Here is a 22,364-nt window from a genome sequence, read left to right as displayed (position 1 = left end):
CATCAAAAAGGCAAAGCGTCAATACAGGATTAAGATTGAATCCTACTACACTGGCTCTGACGCTCGTCGGATGTGGCAGAGCTTGAAAACTATTACAGACTACAAAGGGAAACCCAACCACGAGCTGCCCAGTGACGCGAGCCTGCCAGACAAGCTAAATGCCTTTTATGCTTGCTTCGAGGCAAGCAACACTGAAGCATGCATGAGAGCACCAGCTGTTCTGGACGACTGTGTGATAACTCTCTCGGTAGCCGATGTGAGCAAGACCTTTAAACAGGTCAACATTCATAAAGCTGCGGGGCCAGATGGATTACCAGGATGTGTACTCAAATCATTTGTGAACCAACTGGCAAGTCTCTTCACTGACATGTTCAACCTATCCCTGACCGAGTCTGTAATACCTACATGTTTAAAGCAGACCAACCATAGTTCCTGTGCCCAAGGAAGCAAAGGTAACCTGCCTTAATGATTACCGCCCCGTAGCACACGTCGGTAGCAATGAAGAGCTTTGAAAGGCTGGTCATGGCTCACATCAACAGCATCCTTCTGGATACCCTAGACCCGCCCCAACAGATCCACAGATAATGCAATATTAATTACACTCCACACTGCCCTTTCCTACTTGGACAAAAGGAACACCTACAGTGGGGAGAACAAGTATTTGGTACACTGCCGATTTTGCAGGTTTTCCTACTTACAAAGCATGTAGAGGTCTGTAATTTTTATCATAGGTACACTTCAACTGTGAGAGACGGAATCTAAATTCCGGAATTCTTACTGGTTGGTAGGTGATCAAATACTTGTCATGCAATAAAATGCAAATTAATTACTTAAAAATCATACAATGTGATTTTCTGGATTTTTGTTTTAGATTCCGTCTCTCACAGTTGAAGTGTACCTATGATAAAAATTACAGACCTCTACATGCTTTGTAAGTAGGAAAACCTGCAAAATCGGCAGTGTATCAAATACTTGTTCTCCCAACTGTATGTGAGAATGCTGTTCATTGACTACAGCTCAGCGTTCAACACCATAATGGCACAGAGCTCATCACTAAGCTAAGGACCCTGGGACTAAATACCTCACTCTGCAACTGGATCCTGGACTTCCTGACAGGCCGTCCCCGGGTGGTAAGGGTAGGCAACAACACGTCTGCTACAATGATCCTCAACATGGGGCCCATCAGGGGTGTGTGCTTTTTCCCTTCTTGTACTCCCTGTTCTCCCACGACTCCAACATAATCATTATGTTTTCTGACAACACAACAGCCTGATCACCGACAACAATGAGACAGCCTATAGGAAGGAGGTTAGAGACCCGGCAGTGTGGTGCCAGGGCAAAAATCTCTCCCTCAATGTGAGCAAGACAAAGGAGCTGATCGTGGACTACAGGAAAAGGCGGGCTGAACAGGCCCCATTAACATCGACAGGGCTGTAGTGGAGCGGATCGAGAGTTAAGTTCCTTGGTGTCCACATCACCAACAAACTATAATGTTCCAAACACACCAAGACAGTGGTGAAGAAGGCATGGCAACACCTTTTCCCCCTCAAGAGACTGAAAAGATTTGGCATGGGTCCCCAGATCCTCAAAAAGTTCTACAGCTGCACCATCGAGAGCATCTTGACCGGTTGTGTCACCACCTGGTATGGTAACTGCTCAGGATCTGACCGTAAGGCGCTACAGAGTGTACTGTGTATGGCCCAGTACATCACTGGGGCCAAGCTTCCTGCCAGTACCTATATAGTAGGACCTATATAGTAGACTGTGTCAGAGGAAAGCCCAAAAAAGTCACTCAAGTCATAGACTGTTTTCTCTGCTACCGCACGGCAAGCGGTACCGGTGTGCCAAGTGTAGGACCAAAAGGCCCCTTAACAGCTTCTACCCCTAAGCTGAACAATTAATCAAAACTATTTACATCTATGCATAGTCACTTTACAGATTACCTCGACTAACCTCTGCCCCCGCACATTAACTCTGTACCGGTTACCCCATGTATATAGACTCGTTATTGTTATTTTATTTTTAATTATTTTGGTACTTTAGTTTATTTAGTAAATATTTTCTCAGCTCTTTCTTAAACTGCACTGTTAAAACCTCTCTGGGATAGGCCAATAAGCCAGGAAAATTCAAAAACAAACTTTCATTAAATCACACATGTAAGATACCAAATTAAAGCTACACTCGTTGTGAATCCAGCCAACAAGTCATATTTCAAAAAGGCTTTTCGGGCAAAAGCATAAGATGCTATTATCTGATGATAGCACAACAGTAAACAAAGAGAGTGTAGCATATTTCAACACTGCAGGCGCAACACAAAACGCAGAAATAAAATATAAATCATGCCTGGCACTCCAATATGTCCCATAAACATCACAAATGGTCCTTTTGTTCAATTAATTCCGTCAATATATGTCCAAAATGTCAATTTATTTGGCGCGTTTGATCCAGAAAAAAACAGCTTCCAATTTGCGCAACGTCACTACAAAATATCTCAAAAATTACCTCTAATCTTTGCCAAAACATTTCAAAATACTTTTTTATTTATTTTTATTTTTATAAATTTTTATCCCATTTTCTTCCCAATTTTCGTGGTATCCAATCGCTAGTAATTACTATCTTGTCTCATCGCTACAACTCCCGTACGGGTTCGGGAGAGACGAAGGTCGAAAGCCATGCGTCCTCCGAAGCACAACCCAACCAAGCCGCACTGCTTCTTAACACAGCGCGCCTCCAACCCGGAAGCCAGCCGCACCAATGTGTCGGAGGAAACACCGTGTACCTGGCCCCCTTGGTTAGCGCGCACTGCGCCCGGCCCGCCACAGGAGTCGCTGGAGCGCGATGAGACAAGGATATCCCTACCGGCCAAACCCTCCCTAACCCGGACGACGCTATGCCAATTGTGCGTCGCCCCACGGACCTCCCGGTCGCGGCCGGCTGCGACAGAGCCTGGGCGCGAACCCAGAGACTTTGGTGGCGCAGTTAGCACTGCGATGCAGTGCCCTAGACCACTGCGCCACCCGGGAGGCTTTTCAAACTACTTTTGTAATACAACTGAAGGTATTTGTAAAAGTTAATAATCGATCAAATTGAAGACGGGTCTATCTGTTTTCAATACAGGAGGACAAAAAACTAACGATACATTTCTAGTCTTGCGCAACTCTCAAACAGTACACATAACGTTACACTGATTCCAGATGGCCGTTCTTCTTCATTGCACAAAGGAATAACCTCAACCTATTTCCAAAGACTGGTGACATCCAGTGGAAGCGGTAGGAACTGCAAACAGGTTGATTTAGAAATCTAGTATCCCAATGAAAACTCATTGAACAGACGGTGACCTCAAAAAAAAAAAATCTGAATGGTTAATCCTCTGGGTTTTGCCTGCCACATAAGTTCTGTGATACTCACAGACATGATTCAAACAGTTTTAGAAACTTCAGAGTGTTTTCTATCCAAATCTACTAATAATATGCATATCTTATATTCTGGGAATGAGTAGAAGGAAGTTGAAATTGGGCACGCTATTTATCTGTATAATCATCAACTCGATTTAGCCAAATATTCTGTCATTCGTCATTGGAGGTTGTCTAGCAAGCTTAACAACTTTGGTCATTAGACTTTTTTTTGACTGCCTTACAACGTTTGTATGATTCGACAATGCTGGCCTACTCGGGGTGTGCTCTGTGTGTCTTGAGCGTGCTCTGTGTCGGAGTGGCATATCAAGATGCTGATTTAACAACATGATCATTACACAGGTACACCTTGTGCTGGGGACAATAAAAGGCCACTGTTAAATGAGCAGTTTTGTCACACAACATAATGCCACAGACGTCTCAAGTTTTAAGGGAATGTGCAATTGGCATGCTGACTTCAGTAATGTCCCTCGGAGCTGTTGCCAGAGAATTGAACATTACTTTCTCTACCATAAGCCGTTTCCAACAGACTTTTAGAGAATTTTGCAGTACTGTATGTCCAACCGGCCTCCCAACTGCAGACCACGTGTATGGCGTCGTGTGGGCAAGGGGTTTGCTGATGTCACGTTGTGAATAGAGTTCCCCATGGTGGGGTTATGGTATGGGCAGGCAACGAACACAATTGCATTTTATCGATGACAATTTGAATGCACAGAAATACTTTGACGAGATCCTGAGGACCATTGTGAGACCCAGTTTTTTTTTTAAAGAGATCTGTGACCAACAGATGCATATTTGTATTCCCAGTCATGTGAAATCCATAGATTAGGGCCACATTTATTTATTTAAATTGACTGATTTCCTCATATGAACTGTAACTCAGTAAAACCTTTGAAATTGTTGCATGTAGCATTTATATTTTTGTTCAGTTTAGACTGTAAATATCCATTTCATTTGCTGTGAAATGTATAAATAGTGGCACAGCCAAAACGTCACCACAATCTTATTTTGGGGAACCCTGAGTGACCAAACTTGGTGTTAAATGCATTGAATTGGCATTTCCAATTTTTGCGTATTTCCCGGGACTCTCGGGATAAATATGAATTATTCCTGGCATTAAAACTTAGTAGATTTCCGGGAAAATATATGAATCCCTATTTCCTTCTACCAAGTGTGTTTTTATTATGACGATTCATCAACCCTTAGGTCTTCATAGGGTGCCTATAGGCAAGATCAGTGCTTAAGGGCAACTTCTACCCAGAGCCACCCATAAAGTATGTACTGTATACTACAGGAATACATGTATACTACAGCAGGGATAATACTTTACATACGTACTTCCTGTTAACAGGAAGCAGGAATATTCGGGATTAGAGATTAACAGGGATATGGCATCAGTCATAGCAGGGGCGTCGCCGATTTGAGGTGGGGGAGGGGCGGGGCGCTGTAGGGGTCACGAGGGACCAATGGTGACCCTGGTTGGCTGTCACTGTTGATTAGTTTTTCTCAGAGGAAAGCAGGCTTTTCCCCCTCTGTGTTATATCATTGAAATGTCAGGCTGGATGCAACTCTGTGTCAGCCTCGAAGAGCTGTTCTGCCTCTGGTGCTGGGCTTTAAATATGTGTTCAGAGTACACTGCCATATGTGAGAGGGACCCAACTGTCTTGGTGTATTTGCAACTCTCTCTTGATCAAAATGAAGTGTTGGCTTGTAAGTGTGTTTTTGTTTCTACTAACAAGATTATTTTGAAATGTGTTCACTTTTCTTTTCATGATTTTGTGTTCGTTTTAATATTTGATTAACCATAAGAAAAATCATTGAACCGTAAAACGTCGTAATTGAAATAGACACAACTTGATGACATGATTTCCTTGAACTAATCCACAGTCCATTTTGATTAGCTTCTTCAAATGTCCCTTTGTTTTAACCAGGCTTAGTGGTCATGTATTCAGTCATTTTGTATTGGACTGAATATATGAATTTGAAATCAAAGAAAGTATCGAACAATAAATGTGTTTACACGTAGAACGTAGTGCGTGTATGAATAAAGAGCATGGGTGAAGAAGGCATTGTGGTGCTCATTTGAATTTCGGCTTCAGACCAATGCCTACTTCATACTTAAAACATATTTTTCTGTGTGTGGGTGTCATAGAAACCATCTCTCCCCCAACACCATTAGACTACAGCTCTAACTGACAGTCACACTCAATTCACTTGGTGTTTCTATGATGTTGACCTTGGATTATTGTTACCTTCTTCCCGCTCTCTACTACCTTCCCTTCTTACTGATCTCTCTCTCTCTCTCTCTCTCTCTCTCTCTCTCTCTCTCTCTCTCTCTCTCTCTCTCTCTCCCCCCATATTTCTTATTCGTCTCTCTCCTTCTTCCCCTCTTAACCCTCCCTTTCTCACTATCACCTCACCTTCTCCTCTCGTCTTATCTCTCTCCCCCGTGTTGCACCCTCTCCCCCCCCTCCCTCCTCTCTCTCCCTCCCCATTCTTTCCATTCAGCAGCAGCTTGAGAGGAAGGACAGTCAGAGCAGCTCCCAGCACAGTGTGTGTAGCCATCGCAGCACCCACACAGACTCCCCCAGCCACCCCCCCTCCAACATGCCCAGTGAGGCCATGGCCCCACCTCCGGCCGCACCCACTCAGCCGCTGCCTGGCTTGCCTCCGTTGCCCACCCAGGACCCTGGAGATGGCACCATAACCCTCCAGAAGAAGCCAGACCCCTTCAAGATCTGGGCCCAGTCCAGGAGCATGTATGAGAGCAGACGTGAGTAGACTCAAAATCAAATACTTCATTGTGGTTTATGATGACAACTGATAAAGGTAGGTTCAATAATGCTGCCCAAAAAATATTACATATAATATACGTTTTTAGATACAGGTACAAACGTTGAGACATTAGTCAATGAGCCATGTATTTGATCATCCTGTCTGTTGTTTGGTGGGAAGAGAGAAACTTTTCACATTTTTCTGTTTGGAATATACTAGAGAGCGTATCCATTTCTTGAAAGTGTGTGGGTGTTGCATTGAATCCTGGAGGAGAAGCATTGTTGAGTACTTTGTAGGAACAGCTCAGTGTGTTTGTGTGTGTGTGTGTGGTATGACTCAAACCTGACTCTATGACAAAAGGTGTCTCAGAGAGCTTAGTCTCCTTGAAAAACAGACATGTTTCCTGCTCTGTGGTACTATCGACATATCCTGCAACATGAAGCACCTGCATTTCCAAACACTGTGTAGGTGTGTGTATACTGCCTTGCCACCGGAAGAAGGGGTTAAAAATGAAGGATCACATACATCCTACCTTGCTGACGGCTCAGAATTCAAGTATGGTATATCCAACGTTGACCCAAGCTTACGTCATGAGCTATTTCTGTGTTGCTTGTGCAGGAGTACAGGAACACAACAGCAGGTTGACTGTGGTTAGTGGATAAGCAGAACCATTTGCTAAAAATAATGTGAATGTTTCGGTCAATAGATGTTCTCATCAGCAGAAAACAAGTCTATTGACCCAAACGTTCATTTGATAGTACGCCACATACAATCGTTTTTTTTCTCTAAGCATCGGGTAGCGATAGAATGTACACCCATTCTGAATTCTAAAAGCAGAACGTCTCTTCTTAAAGCCCCCATATCCTTTAATCACAGCTCAGGTCTTCTATTATTCATGTGATGGAGGGAACCACCCCACTTATTTACTATACTCACTACAAGAGTCTCTTGAGAGCAATGGTTTGTTCTCCAAACAATGGGTCATTCATTCCCATCTCGGGGCAATACAATGACTCCTCGAGAAATGTTATTCTACATTAAAGAGTAATTTACATTGCAACATATACGTTAAGGCTGACTGGGGGACAAGCAAACAGAACTTACTTTAATAGGAATGTAATGTTGCTTTTCTCGATTGCCATTTGCAATTCATAAGCGGCAGGCCGTTGCCTGTCTGATGTCAACAACGTTGTGTTTACCTGTATGGTGTATTGAAAACGCACCCATCAGAAGAATATGCACATTACGTGCAGCTTGTGTGTTTGTGCGTTCGTGTGTGCGTGTGTGTCAATGGTAGCCTTTTGGGCTGAAGAGTGTATGCATCCAGGGTTGGGTAGGTCACTTTCTAAATGTAATCCGTCACAGTTACTAGTTACCTGTCCAAAATTGTAATCAGTAACGTAACTTTTTGGTTACCCAAACTCAGTAACATAATCTGATTACTTTTGAATTACTTTCCCCTTTTAAGAGGCATTAGAAGAAGATCAAGAGGATCCATGAAATACATTTGGCGTGTCATCACAGTGGTCTCTGGCTTATGGTCAGACTCGCTCAGGTGGAACAATCTTAAATGTGTACCTTTTTTCAATGCTGAATTGAATGTCATTGAGAAACTGGAAAGGTGTCAATGTATTTTTTTCCCACAAACATCCTTTTTCAAAACTACAAACGTCATCTAAGACGTAAACTGGTTTCCCAAAAGTATCTGTAATCTGATTTTAAAAAACAACAAAAAATTCTGATAACGTAACTGATTACATTAGTCCCCCCCCCAAATCAGATTACATGATTACACTGACTATACTGATGGATGTAATCTGTTACTCCCCAACCATAGATGAATGTAAATGACTAGTGCTAGATGCCAGCCAGCCTCAGCCTGGTCGTATGTGTCTGTTAGCAGGCGCCTGCGGTGTTGCAGTTCTGGTTAATCAGTGTGTAAAGTAGAGCCAGTAGAATCTAGGTCTGCTGCTGCTGATTAAATATTAACTGGGCCCGGTGAGGGCTGCTTTAAGCTCCGCCTGATTGGTATATATCTGTTTGATAACTCCTCAAGGAGCCGCAGCCCTCTGCTGTGGAGCTGATCCTACTGTTTGAGTGGGCTGGATTATTAGAACGGGTCGGAGAGTGGGAGGATGAGAGGAACACGCAGACGCATCTCTCTTTTTCATGTAGTAGATTGTGGACAGATATCATCATTATGGTGATCTGTGGTGTTTGTGGTGCCAGGAGATGGCTAGGACAGAGACAGAGATAGAGATGAGACCATGCTTGGGACCCTCCTGCAGAGAACATTTTGTGTGTGTGTGTGTAAGTGAGAGCTCTGATCGCTGTGCTAGGGACAGGGATCAGTGGAGGGCTAATGACTTATCCAACACAGACACACACACAGACCTAGAGCTGAGGGCTAATGGAGACTGTGTGGCAGACAGAAGGCGGATCAGGAGAAATGGCCCGTGCCCTGTGTTCAGACATGCCCTGTGGGTGAACAGACTGACACCAAATCGCCTGTGTCCTCACTAGGGCTGTGGAAGTCATGACATTTTATCAGCCAGTTATTGTCATGCAAAAGCCTGCTGGTCTCACGGTAATTGACCGTTGATTAACATAGACACATTTTGCATTTCCAGGCCTCCACACATACAAGCAGTTGATGATCCTCTTTGGAACACCTACATTTAAAAATGTCTAATAAATCAATGTAATACACACCATAACAATACATCCATTGTTTATTTTAGGCAAGTCTAAAGAAACATTATGAGAAAATGTATTTCAGAAGAACAGAATATGAGTTGGACTACTGTATGTTATCTGGCTATGCACTATGCCATTGACCTTTCCATTATGGCTGACAAGCTATGCTTATAAGTCCCGTGCCATTATTTTATTATAAATGATTTTATACTAAGAAGAATATAATTGAAGTTAGCTGAATAAAATATAAATAAAATTCCCATTACGGAGCAAGTGCGCACATGAAATGGCTATGTTGAGTGTAAAAGTGTCACGATCGTCGTATGAGTGAGACCAAGGCGCAGCGTGGTATGCGTACATTCTCTTTTAATGAATGAACACTTAACAAAAACAACAAAATCAACGGACGAAACGTGAAGCTATACAAATAGTGCAGACAGGAAACTAAACATAGACAAGATCCCACAAACACAAAAGGGAAATGGCTGCCTAAATATGATCCCCAATCAGAGACAACGATAAACAGCTGCCTCTGATTGGAAACCATATCAGGCCACCATAGACATACAAATTCACCTAGATAACCCACCCAAGGCACCATCACGCCCCAACCAACACAGAGAAAAACAGCTTACTATGGTCAGGGCGTGACAGTACCCCCCCAAAGGTATCGGACTCCGACCGCAAAACCTGACTCAATAGGGGAGGGTCCGAGTGGGCATCTAGGATGGATGACGCAGGGCGTCGGGGGCGGCTCCGGTGCGGTGCGCATCGCCGGAAACTCCGGACCGTGGGTCGTCGCCGGAGGCACTGGAACGTGGATCGTCGCCGGAGGCTCCGGACCGTGGATCGTCGCCGGAGGAGCCGGACCATAGATCGTCGCAGGAGGCTCTGGACTGAGAACCCCTGCTGAAGGCTCCGGACCGCCGACCGTCGCTGGAGGCTCCGGACCGCCGACCGTCGCTGGAGGCTCCGGACCGTAGACCGTCGCTGGAGGTTCCGGACCGTGGACTGTCTCAGGAGGTTGTGGACCGTCGTTGGAGGTTCCGGACCGTGGACCGTCGCTGGAGGAACCGGACCGTAGATCGTCGCAGAGGGCTCAGGACTGAGAACCCCTACTGAAGGCTCTGGACCGCTGACCGTCGCTGGGGCCTCCGGACCGTCGCTGGAGGCTCCGGACTGGAGGCTCCGGTCTCAGGAGGTTCCGGACCGCGGACCGTCTCAGGAGGTTCCGGACCACGGACCGTCTCAGGAGGTTCCGGACCGCGGACCGTCTCAGGAGGTTCCGGACCGCGGACTGTCTCAGGAGGCACCGGACCGTTGCCTCCAGCAACGGTCGGCGGTCCAGAGCCTTCAGTAGGGGTTCTCAGTCCAGAGCCCCCTGCGACCATCTACGGTCCGGATCCTCCGGCAACAATCCACGGTCCGGAGCCTCCGGCTTCGGTAGATTGGTCGTAGATCGTAGGCCAGGTTGTCCAGCATGGGTCTCTGGTCCTCTGAAGACTGTCTAGTGGTGAACTGGAGCGTGGTAGAATGGATACTCTGTCCGTCCTCTCCTAGCCCACGTTTACAGCTGCGGTTGCTAACGCAACGGCTAGGAGGTATCACTTCTTTAGTGAATAAGAGTTCAAAGTTCATACCAAGTTGCCATGCTTTTAACTTCTTTGGGCTGCAAGCCCGAAGCCGGGCACAATATGACAACAGCCACTTCAAGTGCAGGGCGCGAAATTCAAAATATATTTTTTTGAAATATTTAACTTTCACACATTAACAAGTCCAATCCAGCATATGAAAGATAAACATCTTGTGAATCCAGCCAACATGTCCGATTTTTAAAATGTTTTACAGCGAAAACACCACGTATATTTATGTTAGCTCACCACCAAATACAAAAAAGGACAGACATTTTTCACAGCACAGGTAGCATGCACAAAACCAACCTAACTAACCAAGAACCAACCAAACTAACCAAGAAACAACTTCATCAGATGACAGTCTTATAACATGTTATTCAATAAATCTATGTTTTGTTCGAAAAATGTGCATATTTGAGCTATAAATCAGTTTTACATTGCAGCTACCATCACAGCTACCGTCAGAAATAGCACCGAAGCAGCCAGAGTAATTACAGACACCAACGTCAAATACCTAAATACTCATCATAAAACATTTCTGAAAAATACATGGTGTACAGCAAATGAAAGACAGGCAGGCATCTTGTGATTCCAGCCAATATTTCCGATTTCTTAAGTGTTTTACAGCGAAAACACAATATAGCATTATATTAGCTTACCACAATAGCCAGAAACACAAGCCATTCCCCATTAGCAAAAGTTAGCGATCGTAACAAACCAGTAAAAGATATATCATTTTTGACTAACCTTGATAAGCTTCATCAGATGACAGTCCTATAACATTAGGTTATACATACACTTATGTTTTGTTCGGAAATGTGCATATTTAGAGCTGAAATCAGTGGTTATACATTGTGCTAACGTAGCATCTTTTTCCCACAACGTCCGGATATTTTTCTGACACTCACATATTCTGACCAAATAACTATTCATAAACATAACTAAAAAATACATGTTGTATAGGAAACGATAGATACACTAGTTCTTAATATAATCGCCATGTTAGAATTCTAAAAATAACTTCATTACGACATCCAGCTTAGTTATAGCGAGAGAGTGCCCAAAATCTGGGCACAAACTACTAGTACAACATGTTCGACAGATATATGAAATAGCATCATAAAATGGGTCCTACTTTTGATGATCTTCGATCAGAATGTTGTACAAGGGGTCCTTTGTCCAGAACAATCGTTGTTTGGATTTAGAATGTCCTCTTCTCCAGTCAATTAGCACGGAAAGCTAGCAAAGTGGCGCGAAGCTCTCCTTCCTGAACATACGCAGACAAAGCAACACGCCTAACGTCCCGAAAAAACTTCAATAATCTAATAAAACTATATTGAAAAAACATACTTTACGATGATATTGTCACATGTATCAAATAAAATCAAAGCCGGAGATATTAGTCGTCTATAACGACAGCTTTTCAGAAGGCAATACCAGGTCCCTTCTCGCGCGCTCCAGAAAACAGGAAACTGGTGACACGTCATACAAAGAGCTTTTATTCGACCCCAGATCAAGTTATACACTCCATTTCTTCTCTCACTGCCTGTCGACATCTAGTGGAAGACGTATGAAGTGCATGTATACTAATAAATATCAAGGACATTTATAGGCAGGCCCTAGAACAGAGCATCGATTTCAGATTTTCCACTTCCTGTCAGGAAGTTTGCTGCAAAATGAGTTCTGTTTTACTCACAGATATAATTCAAACGGTTTTAGAAACTAGAGAGTGTTTTCTATCCAATAGTAATAATAATATGCATATTGTACGAGCAAGAATTGAGTACGAGGCCGTTTGAAATGGGCACCTTTTATCCAGGCTACTCAATACTGCCCCTGCAGCCCAAAGAGGTTAAGCTCATGCTATATTCTGGCTGGTATAGTCAAAATTCATCCTTCGGCGTGTAGGTCGTCACCTCCACGTTGAAATTCGATGCTAATTTCGTTAGGTTCTTGTCGTTCAACCAGAGCTCACGCTGAGGTTGGCTTCGTTCTGTAGGTGATCTTTGTCCTTCCAACGCGGGGACCGCAAATCCTCACGTCCTTGGAACAGCTTATTATCTGAGCCCTTTTAACGTAGGACTGTCGCCCTAACGTCCTCGGAACAGAAAGTTACATTTTCGTCAAGGGCTTTATATAGGAGGGGAGAGAAGGGCGTGTTTCATAGTTTATAACCAATGTCTGTTCACATGGGCAGGGCCACTGAGTTGAGCATAGTTCACTCATGAAAACCCAATTCTCTCATTTGGAAGCTAAAATTACATTTCACCTTTTCACAAATAGTTTCATATTTAAACATTTAAATTGCACAACAATTCCATTTGAATCTGATAACTAGAATGTGTAGACCTTCCAAGATACAGTTTATGTCATCCATCAGTAATAAAGTCTCAGAAGCCAACTGATCTGGTAGAGTAGAGAGAGGAAAAAGGGGAAATATATTGATGGGGGTCATAAACCTCCCCCACTCAGGCCAACGTCATGACAACCTACTCATTCAAGGGTTGTTCTTTATTTTTACTAATTTCTACATTGTAGAATAATAGTGAAGACATCAAAAGTATGAAATAGCACATATGGAATCATGTAGTATCCCAAAAAGTGTGCAAAGCTGTCATCAAGGCAAGGGTGGCTATTTGAAGAATCTCAAATATAAAATCTATTTTGATTTGTTTAACACTGTTTTGGTTACTACATGATTCCATATGTGCTATTTCATACTTTTGATGTCTTCACTATTATTCAACAATGTAGAAAAAAGTAAAAAATAAAGAAAAACCCTTGAATGAGTAGGTGTTCTAAAACTTTGGACCGGTAGTGTATATACAGTGCACATTCAGAAAGTATTCAAACCCCTTGACTTTTTCCACATTGTGTTACGTTACAGCCTTATTCTAAAATGGATTGAAAAGTTTATTTCCCTCATCAATCTGCACACAATACCCCATAATGACAAAGGAAGAACATGTTTTAGATTTTTTTTTCAAATATTAAAACAATTAAAAATATATATTTCACATTTACATAAGTATTCAGACCCTTTACTCAGTACTTTGTTGAAGCATCTTCGGCAGCGATTACAGCCTTGAGTCTTCTTGGGTATGACACTACAAGCTTGTCACCTGTATTTGGGGAGTTTCTCCCATTCTTCTCTGCAGATCCTCTCAAGCTCTGTCAGGTTGGATAGGGAGCGTCGCTGCACAGCTAATTTCAGGTCTCTCCAGAGATGTTCAATCAGGTTCAAGTCCGAGCTCTGGCTGGGCCACTCAAGGACATTCAGAGACTTGTCCCCAAGCCACTCCTGCGTTGTCTTGGCTGTGTGCTTAGGGTCGTTGTCCTGTTGGAAGGTGAACCTTCACCCCAGTCTGAGGTCCTGAGCACTCTGGAGCAGGTTTTCATCAAGGATATCGCTGTACTTTGCTCCGTTCATCTTTCCCTTGATCCTGACTGGTCTCCCAGTCCCTGCCGCTGAAAAACATCTCCACAGTATGATGCTGCCACCACCATGCTTCACCGTAGGGATGGTGACATGTTTCCTCCAGACGTGACATTTGGCATTCAGGCCAAAGAGTTCAATCTTTCTTTCATCAGACCAAAGAATCTTGTTTCTCGTAGTCTGAGAGTCCTTTAGGTGCCTTTAGGCAAACTCCAAGTGGGCTGTCATGTGCCTTTTACTGAGGAGTGGCTTCCGTCTGGCCTCTCTACCATAAAGGTCTGATTGGTGGAGTGTTGCAGAGATGGTTGTCCTTCTGGAATGTTCTCCCAACTCCACAGAGGAACTCTGGAGCTCTGTCAGAGTGAACATCGGGTTCTTGGTCACCTCCCTGACCAAGGCCCTTCTCCCCGATTGCTCAATTTGCCGGGGCGGCCAGCTCCAGTTAGTCTTGGTGGTTCCAAACTTCTTCCATTTAAGGATGATGGAGGCCACTGTGTTCTTGTGAAACTTCAATGCTGCAGAAATGTTTTGGTACCCTTCCCCAGATCTGTGCCTCGACACAATCCTGTCTACGAGTTCTACAGATCATTCCTTCAACCTCATGGCTTGGTTTTTGCTCTGACATGCACTGTCAACTGTGGGAACCTATATAGACAGGTGTGTGCCTTTCCAAATCATGTCCAATCAATTGAATTTAGCACAGGTGGACTCCAATCAAGTTGTGGAAACATGTCAATGATGATCAATGGAAACAGGATGCACCTGAGCTCAGTTTCGAGTCTCATAGCAAAGGGTTTGAATACGAAGGTATTTCTGTTTTTTTTATACATTTGCAAAAATGTCTAAAAACCTGTTTTCACTTTGTCCTTGTTGTGTGTAGATTGATGAGGATTTTTTATGTATTTAATACATTTTAGAATAAGGCTGTAAAGTATCAAAATGTGGAAAGAGTGAAGCGATCTGAATACTTTCTGAATGCACTCTACGCTGCATGGTGCGACTATAGATTATTGATGATTTGAGAAAGTCACAAAGAAAGCTTGTGCTCTGTTCCTTGCCTCTGGCTGCACAGCTGTTCTTTCGTCAAGTGATCATATTTTCACCCATCAGACTATTCTCAATTTAATCTAGTCTTTACTAACATGTCAAATTAGTTTCTATTTCTGTCACGCCCTGGCCTTAGTTATCTTTGTTTTTCTTTATTATTTTAGTTAGGTCAGGGTGTGACATGGGGGATGTTTGTGTGTTTTTGTCTCGTCTAGGGTGTTTGTATTGTCTAGGGGGTGTTTGTAGAGTTCATGGGGTTGTGTTCAGTGTAGGTGTTTATGTAAGTCTATGGTTGCCTAGATTGGTTCTCAATTAGAGACAGCTGTCTATCGTTGTCTCTGATTGGGAGCCATATTTAGGCAGCCATAGTCATTAGGTAGGTTGTGGGTAATTGTCTATGTGTAAGTTGCCAGTGTCTGCACTTATTGTTTTGTATAGCTTCACGGTCGTTGTTTTGTTAGTTTGTAAAAGTGTTTGTTTCGTCTTCATTAAAAAGGAAGATGTATTTATATCACGCTGCGCCTTGGTCCTCTCTTTCACCCGAAGACGATCGTGACAATTTCGAATTGAACATTTATCAAATGTGCAGGGTCAGGGGAAAAAAGACATGCCATCTGTATGCACTGGAATAGCGAATGGAGGCGGCGTGCTTTGTGTGCTTAATATGAGCAGCTGAGAAATAAATACAACACTTATTTCAGTCCATGCATCAACCACTGTTTGAGGAGCATGCTCTCGCTGCCCGACAGGTGATATTCTGCCCAAACTCTGTATACCATTGGCTCTCCAACCTTGTTCCTGCAGCTACCCAGTGCTTAATTTGGGAAACCAAGTGAAATATGTTCGGGAACACCGCAACAAAACATATTTCAACTAAACTGTTGACAGCCCGTCTGCGTGCTCGAGAAAGGAACAAAGGAGAGAGAGGACGAGATGGAAATGGATGGTGGTGTCGTGTCTTTGGCTATGCCGGATTAAGTGATATGACATGCTATTCTATAAAATAATTTCTCTGTAATTAATATGACCTGATTTCAGCTAATCAGGTAGTTAATTAACTAGAAAATCGGGGCACCACGAAATAATTTTTATAGAGCTGTTATCTTCCGAATAAACTCTTAAAGACCTGGTAATCTTCTACATCAATAGCAGTCAATATTTAATCGTGCCTTGTTTAGTCTCATCTGAAAGTTGTAAATTCTTGGTCATCTTTCACGAACCCTGGCTAACAAGTTGAATCAGCAATACAAAATTGGGTTTAATTATTTATTTACTATATACCTAACTAATCACACAGAATTACATATACACAGAATTAATCATACATTGATTACAAATGATGTCATAAAGGAAAACGTCCCTAGCGGACGGAACAGATATGATGGCTGGTTACACAAAGAGAGGGGGTTGGGTTTGAATGAAAGAGCGGGAAGACTGAGGAACAAAGGGAGAAGCTATGTCTCTATCAGGCCGTAGGCAGCTATGCTATCGTAAATACAGTATCTTATGCATTCTAAATAACCGGCCATTTGAAAAAAGAAAATGCAATAAATATTTACTTTGAGCTGCGCTTCGGTAGGTTGGTCGTAGATGCTGGCCGTGTTGCCCAACAGAGATTTTCCTTGTCCTCTGAAGAATGTCTTTGGTGGTAAACTGGATACTTGCTAGTATCGTGTTTGTTAGAACAGCTCCTTTGTCCGTCCTTTCCTAGCCCACGTTTACAGCTGCTGTTGCTAACTCAACGGCTAGGATGTCTCACTTCTTTAGTGAATAAGAGTTCAAAGTTCATACCAATCGCAACCAAAGCTCACGCTGAGGTTGGCTTAGTTCTGTAGTTGACATGTTAGTCATTTTAACATATGGACCGTCGTCCAATCGTCCTCGGAACAGAAAGGTACATTTTTGTCAAGGGCTTTATATAGGTAGGGAGAGAAGGGAGAGTTTCATAGTTTATAACCAATGTCTCTTCACATGGGCAGGGCCACTGAGTGAGCAGAGCTTTAACCTTATGAAAACCCAATTCTCTCATTTGGAAGCTAAAATTACATTTAATCTAATTAATTTAAACATTTAAATTGCACAACAATTCCATGTGAATAATGTGTAGACTTTCCAAGATACAGTTTGTCATCCTATCATTTGTAAGAATGTCTTAGACGCCAACTGATCTGGCATCATTTTCATTAAGTACCAACGCATATTTTCAACTGGTTGGATTACCAAAATATGGTTCCTTTCCCCCCACCTTTTGATGTTCCCAGACTCTATATGTTTATCAAAGGCTTTTCAAGAGTCCTTCTGTAGAGTCAAGAGAGAGGAAAGGGAGAAGGGTATTTATGGGGGTCATAAACTTCCCCCACTCAGGCCAACGTCATGACAGTGGTGAGATATTCTGTATAGCTAAAGGTAATGTGTCAGCCAATTAATTATGAAAATATAAAATTACCTATTACTAGGCTATTCTAAATCAAATACAAATTCTGTAATTGTAGGCTAGCTGTAAGCCACCCTGCACAATCAATGAAACAACAGCATCGCCTAGGGCTATACATTCTCTCCCACTCATGGATAGAGATTTTGGAACATAGCATAAGGTAACCAGTCCATCCAGTATGCATAATAATACAGTCTAGACTCAAAGGCTAAAATCAGTTTTGTTTTATGTTTTTCTGCCATGCGTAATGTGCGGTAGGACATGTATTGTGTCATGGCAAAATCATAATTTTAATTCAGTTTTATTGGCTTGGGCTCATAAGCCTATGCATAAGCTCTAATATGTGTATGGGTGATTTGAATGAATCGTCAACTTAGAAAGCGCTGTCCATTTCGTTGTGTTAGGCTTTGAAACAACGTACACAACCATGTTTTACACAGTTTCAACCTGCTGTTGAACTTCTTTCTTCACATTGATCATCACAGTGAGTTGAGTTTTAAAAGTATGATAGACCTACTGTTTTGATGATAAGTGTTTGAGGTGATTTTTGATTGCATTTGCATTGTTGTCAGAGTGGTTCGAGGGACAATAGAGCCCTGAGTACCAGGCCATTAGGACCTGATGGTAGTTCACAAGTTGGGTACTACCAAAGCATGTCCAGGGTTCATAAAGGAGATTACCATGACTCAACGGTCACATGGAATTTTACTGCGGTAGTGACTCATGACTGCCGGTGTGGCTATAATATGGTCACGGCAACAGCTGTAGTCCTCACACAGCCTGCCACAGCCGCAGAGGGCTTACAAGCGCGTGTGTGTGTGGCGTGTGTTTGTGTGTTCCAAAGAGAGAGACGGGGAAAGAGAAAAAGAGGCAGAGAGAGTATAAGTGTTCATTAAAACAGGTCACATTCACATAGAAAGCAAGTGCATCCGGGCATTTATTCTTCCTGTCCTGTGGGATCCAACCTTACACCTGAGAGAAGGAACCTAATATGCCCGGTGATGCCGAGGAGAGCAGAGAGGAGGGCGTGTTCATACCAGATTGTTTAACAACAAGATCGTACCTAACTGAATGTGTATTGATTAATGCAACAGTCATGCCGCAGAGTTACATTTCTGGGTGTCAGGTCTGCTCCCTGTTTCACCTCCACTGAGCTCTTGTTGCTGTGTGTTTCAGAGCCAGATTGCCAGGAGCAGGAGATTTTCCTGTGGCGGAAGGATACAGGATTTGGGTTCCGCATCCTTGGAGGAAATGAGCCCGGGGAGCCGGTGAGTATCTCTCCACCATTCCTCCACCATGTCCCTTCTCTGTCACTGTTTAGTTTAGATGTGCCAAGGAAAAGCAAAGGGATTCTAAGGGGACATATCCATATTGAATCACTCCCCTTGCGACACACCGTTCACTTATACACGACTGATGATTAAACATTCCCCACGCCTGGTAATTACATCACGTGTTAAACACTAAACAGAGTTCTGAATGCGTGTTAACGAATGCGTGTTAAAAGGGCAGCCATAGTACTGAACCCTCAATGGTCAATTACAGCTTCATCACGGTATGTTTCCTGTCAGAGTCCCTGCCTTAGGGCTTTCTTTGTTATTAAGCTTCAAACACACACACACACGTTCACAACACTCATTCTCTGTAAGATCACACTCACACTGTGACGCTCAACCAACTGCCAAGAGCTGGCAGGCTCTTCGTCTTCTTTCTCTCTTCCATCGGCATCACTTGTTCTTCCCCCAGTCTCTACCTTTAACACGGAGCAGTAGAAATGTACAGTCTGCTGTCTGTCTGACTGTGAGAGATGACTGGTGCTGTCTGTTAGATGGGCTAGGTCTGCATGCTGGTCTCAGGAGGTTCATTTAGACGGCTTATTTGTGGAAGCAAGGGTCTTACCCAGAAGCCTTTGGTTCTGTGCCATGTGTTTCAAAGGGGGCATGAAGAGAGAAAAAGAAAAGTAGAGAAAGGCAGCGAAAGAGAGAGAATGAAGAGAAAGAGCGAGAGATGAGAGTGAGAAATAGAGACGCTGTAGGCAGCAAGCCTACCACAGAGGAATTAGCAGTTGTTATTTGTGCCAAGGATGCTCCGCGGTACACCCTGTACTAAATGTCCTACAGACACGCACACACACTCCCCTCCGCCACACAGTAAGACCAGCCCTATCCATTCTACAGCCTCAAAAGACTACAATGCGCTCTGGCTTAGCTTCAGTTACTACTAACATGGAACCTGTCATGGAACATAAAAAAGGGTTTTATTTAACTGTGGTGTACTGAACTTGAACTACAAGTGAATTACAGGGCTAATGTATTTGTAATACGTTTTGTAGATCTACATTGGGCACATAGTGAAGTACGGTGCAGCAGATGAGGACGGACGCCTGCGTTCGGGGGACGAGCTCATCTGTGTGGACGGCACGGCGGTGGTGGGGAAGTCTCACCAGCTGGTGGTGCAGCTGATGCAGCAGGCCGCCAAGCAGGGCCACGTCAACCTCACCGTCCGACGCAAGAGCTCTGGATACGGAGGTGAGGACAGGTCACAGAGACTACACAGGCATATGCACACTCACCCACACACTCAACAACAGTGGCTGCCTACACTACCCACACAAGCCTGGGTTCTGGCTGAGACCTAGTGCTTAGCGGCTCATTTAACTATTACTAGCCCATGCCAAATGTTTGAATGTTGTTTGTATGTTTGCTGAACACCTTTTTTGTATTGCCTGTCCTCCTTCATCCCCCCTCCTTCCCCCATCTCTTCCTCAGTTTCGAAAGGGGAGGGTGACGTGCCCCCGTCCCCTGCCTCGTCCCACCACAGCAGCACCCAGGCCCCCTCCCTGACGGAGGGCAAGCGGACCCCCCAGGGCAGCCAGAACTCCCTCAACACGGTCAGCTCCGGCAGTGGCTCCACCAGTGGCATCGGCAGTGGGGGAGGAGGTGGCTCTGGCAGTGCTGTGGTCACCGCAGCCCTGCAGCCCTATGACGTGGAGATCCAACGTGGAGAGAACGAGGGCTTCGGATTCGTCATTGTGTCATCTGTCTCTAGGCCTGATGCTGGAACTACGTTCGGTGAGTGGGGTAGGCAATACTACGCTGGTCTGGGTTATGGTTAGCTGGGCTTTGCTACTACCAGAGTGGGCTATGATGGGTTAAGTTGCAATTTTCTGTTTTCAGGTTGGTCTGAGAACCAGTTTTCATTTGCTATGGGTTGAACTGGGTTAAATTTGGGAATAATCTGGTAAAATATCCTGTAATCTGAGCAAAACCTGATTCTTCTGCTTGACTTTACTGTGGTTATTAATCTACAGTATTAACAATCTTTTCTGAAAACCAACCCTTTCAGGGTTAACTTCTTATGGCTGCAGGGGCAGTATTGAGTAACTTGGATAAAGGTGCCCATTTCAAACGGCCTCGTACTCAATTCTTGCTCGTACAATATGCATATTATTATTACTATTGGATAGAAAACACTCTCTAGTTTCTAAAACCGTTTGAATTATATCTGTGAGTAAAACAGAACTCATTTTGCAGCAAACTTCCTGACAGGAAGTGGAAAATCTGAAATCGATGCTCTGTTCTAGGGCCTGCCTATAAATGTGCTTGATATTTATTAGTATACATGCACTTCATACGCCTTCCACTAGATGTCAACAGGCAGTGAGAGAAGAAATGGAGTGTATAACATGATCTGAGGTTGAATAAAAGCTCTTGGCATGACGTGACCCCAATTTCCTGTTTTCTGGAACGCGCGAGAAGTGACCTGGTATTGCCTTCTGTAAAGCTGTCGTTATAGACGACTAATATCTCCGGCTTTGATTTTATTTGATACATGTGACAATATCATCGTAAAGTACGTTTTTTCAATATAGTTTTATTAGATTATTGAAGTTTTTTCGGGACGTTAGGCGTGTTGCTTTGTCTGCGTATGTTCAGGAAGGAGAGCTTCGCGCCACTTTGCTAGCTTTCCGTGCTAATTGACTGGAGAAGAGGACATTCTAAATCCAAACAACGATTGTTCTGGACAAAGGACCCCTTGTACAACATTCTGATGGAAGATCATCAAAAGTAGGACCCATTTTATGATGCTATTTCATATATCTGTCGAACATGTGAACTAGTAGTTTGCGCCCAGAATTTGGTCACGCTCTCGCCATAACGTAAACTGCATGTCGTAATTAAGTTATTTTTAGAATTCTAACACGGCGATTGCATTAAGAACTAGTGTATCTATCATTTCCTATACAACATGTATTTTTTAGTAATGTTTATGAATAGTTATTTGGTCAGAATATGTGAGTGTCAGAAAAATATCCGGACGTTGTGGGAAAAAGATGCTACGTTAGCACAATGTATAACCACTGATTTCAGCTCTAAATATGCACATTTTCGAACAAAACATAAGTGTATGTATAACCTGATGTTATAGGACTGTCATCTGATGAAGCTTATCAAGGTTAGTCAAAAATTATATATCTTTTGCTGGTTTGTTACGATCGCTAACTTTTGCTGCTGGTAAATGGCTTGTGTTTCTGGCTATTGTGGTAAGCTAATATAATGCTATATTGTGTTTTCGCTGTAAAACACTTAAGAAATCGGAAATATTGGCTGGAATCACAAGATGCCTGCCTGTCTTTCATTTGCTGTACACCATGTATTTTTCAGAAATGTTTTATGATGAGTATTTAGGTATTTGACGTTGGTGTCTGTAATTACTCTGGCTGCTTCGGTGCTATTTCTGACGGTAGCTGTGATGGTAGCTGCGATGGTAGCTGCAATGTAAAACTGATTTATAGCTCAAATATGCACATTTTTCGAACAAAACATAGATTTATTGAATAACATGTTATAAGACTGTCATCTGATGAAGTTGTTTCTTGGTTAGTTTGGTTGGTTCTTGGTTAGTTAGGTTGGTTTTGTGCATGCTAC

At 43.3% G+C, this 22,364-nt stretch overlaps 1 protein-coding gene across 1 annotated transcript in view; it reads left to right on the top strand.

The window, feature by feature from the left end:
• LOC120059519 (membrane-associated guanylate kinase, WW and PDZ domain-containing protein 1-like) overlaps positions 1-22,364 on the top strand; it is an 80,053-nt gene that overhangs the window by 41,899 nt on the left and 15,790 nt on the right. Inside the window, exons 12-15 of the mRNA XM_039008642.1 lie at positions 5,922-6,186; positions 18,613-18,704; positions 19,769-19,964; positions 20,205-20,507. Coding sequence (XP_038864570.1) covers positions 5,922-6,186; positions 18,613-18,704; positions 19,769-19,964; positions 20,205-20,507 — 856 coding nt within the window. The remainder of the gene's footprint in view (positions 1-5,921; positions 6,187-18,612; positions 18,705-19,768; positions 19,965-20,204; positions 20,508-22,364) is intronic.

The sequence above is a fragment of the Salvelinus namaycush genome, chromosome 14 (genome assembly GCF_016432855.1).
Source record: "Salvelinus namaycush isolate Seneca chromosome 14, SaNama_1.0, whole genome shotgun sequence".
NCBI classification, from domain to species: Eukaryota; Metazoa; Chordata; class Actinopteri; order Salmoniformes; family Salmonidae; genus Salvelinus; species Salvelinus namaycush.
Note: the sequence above shows the minus strand (reverse complement) of the source record. Positions and strands in the feature narration are given on the sequence as shown.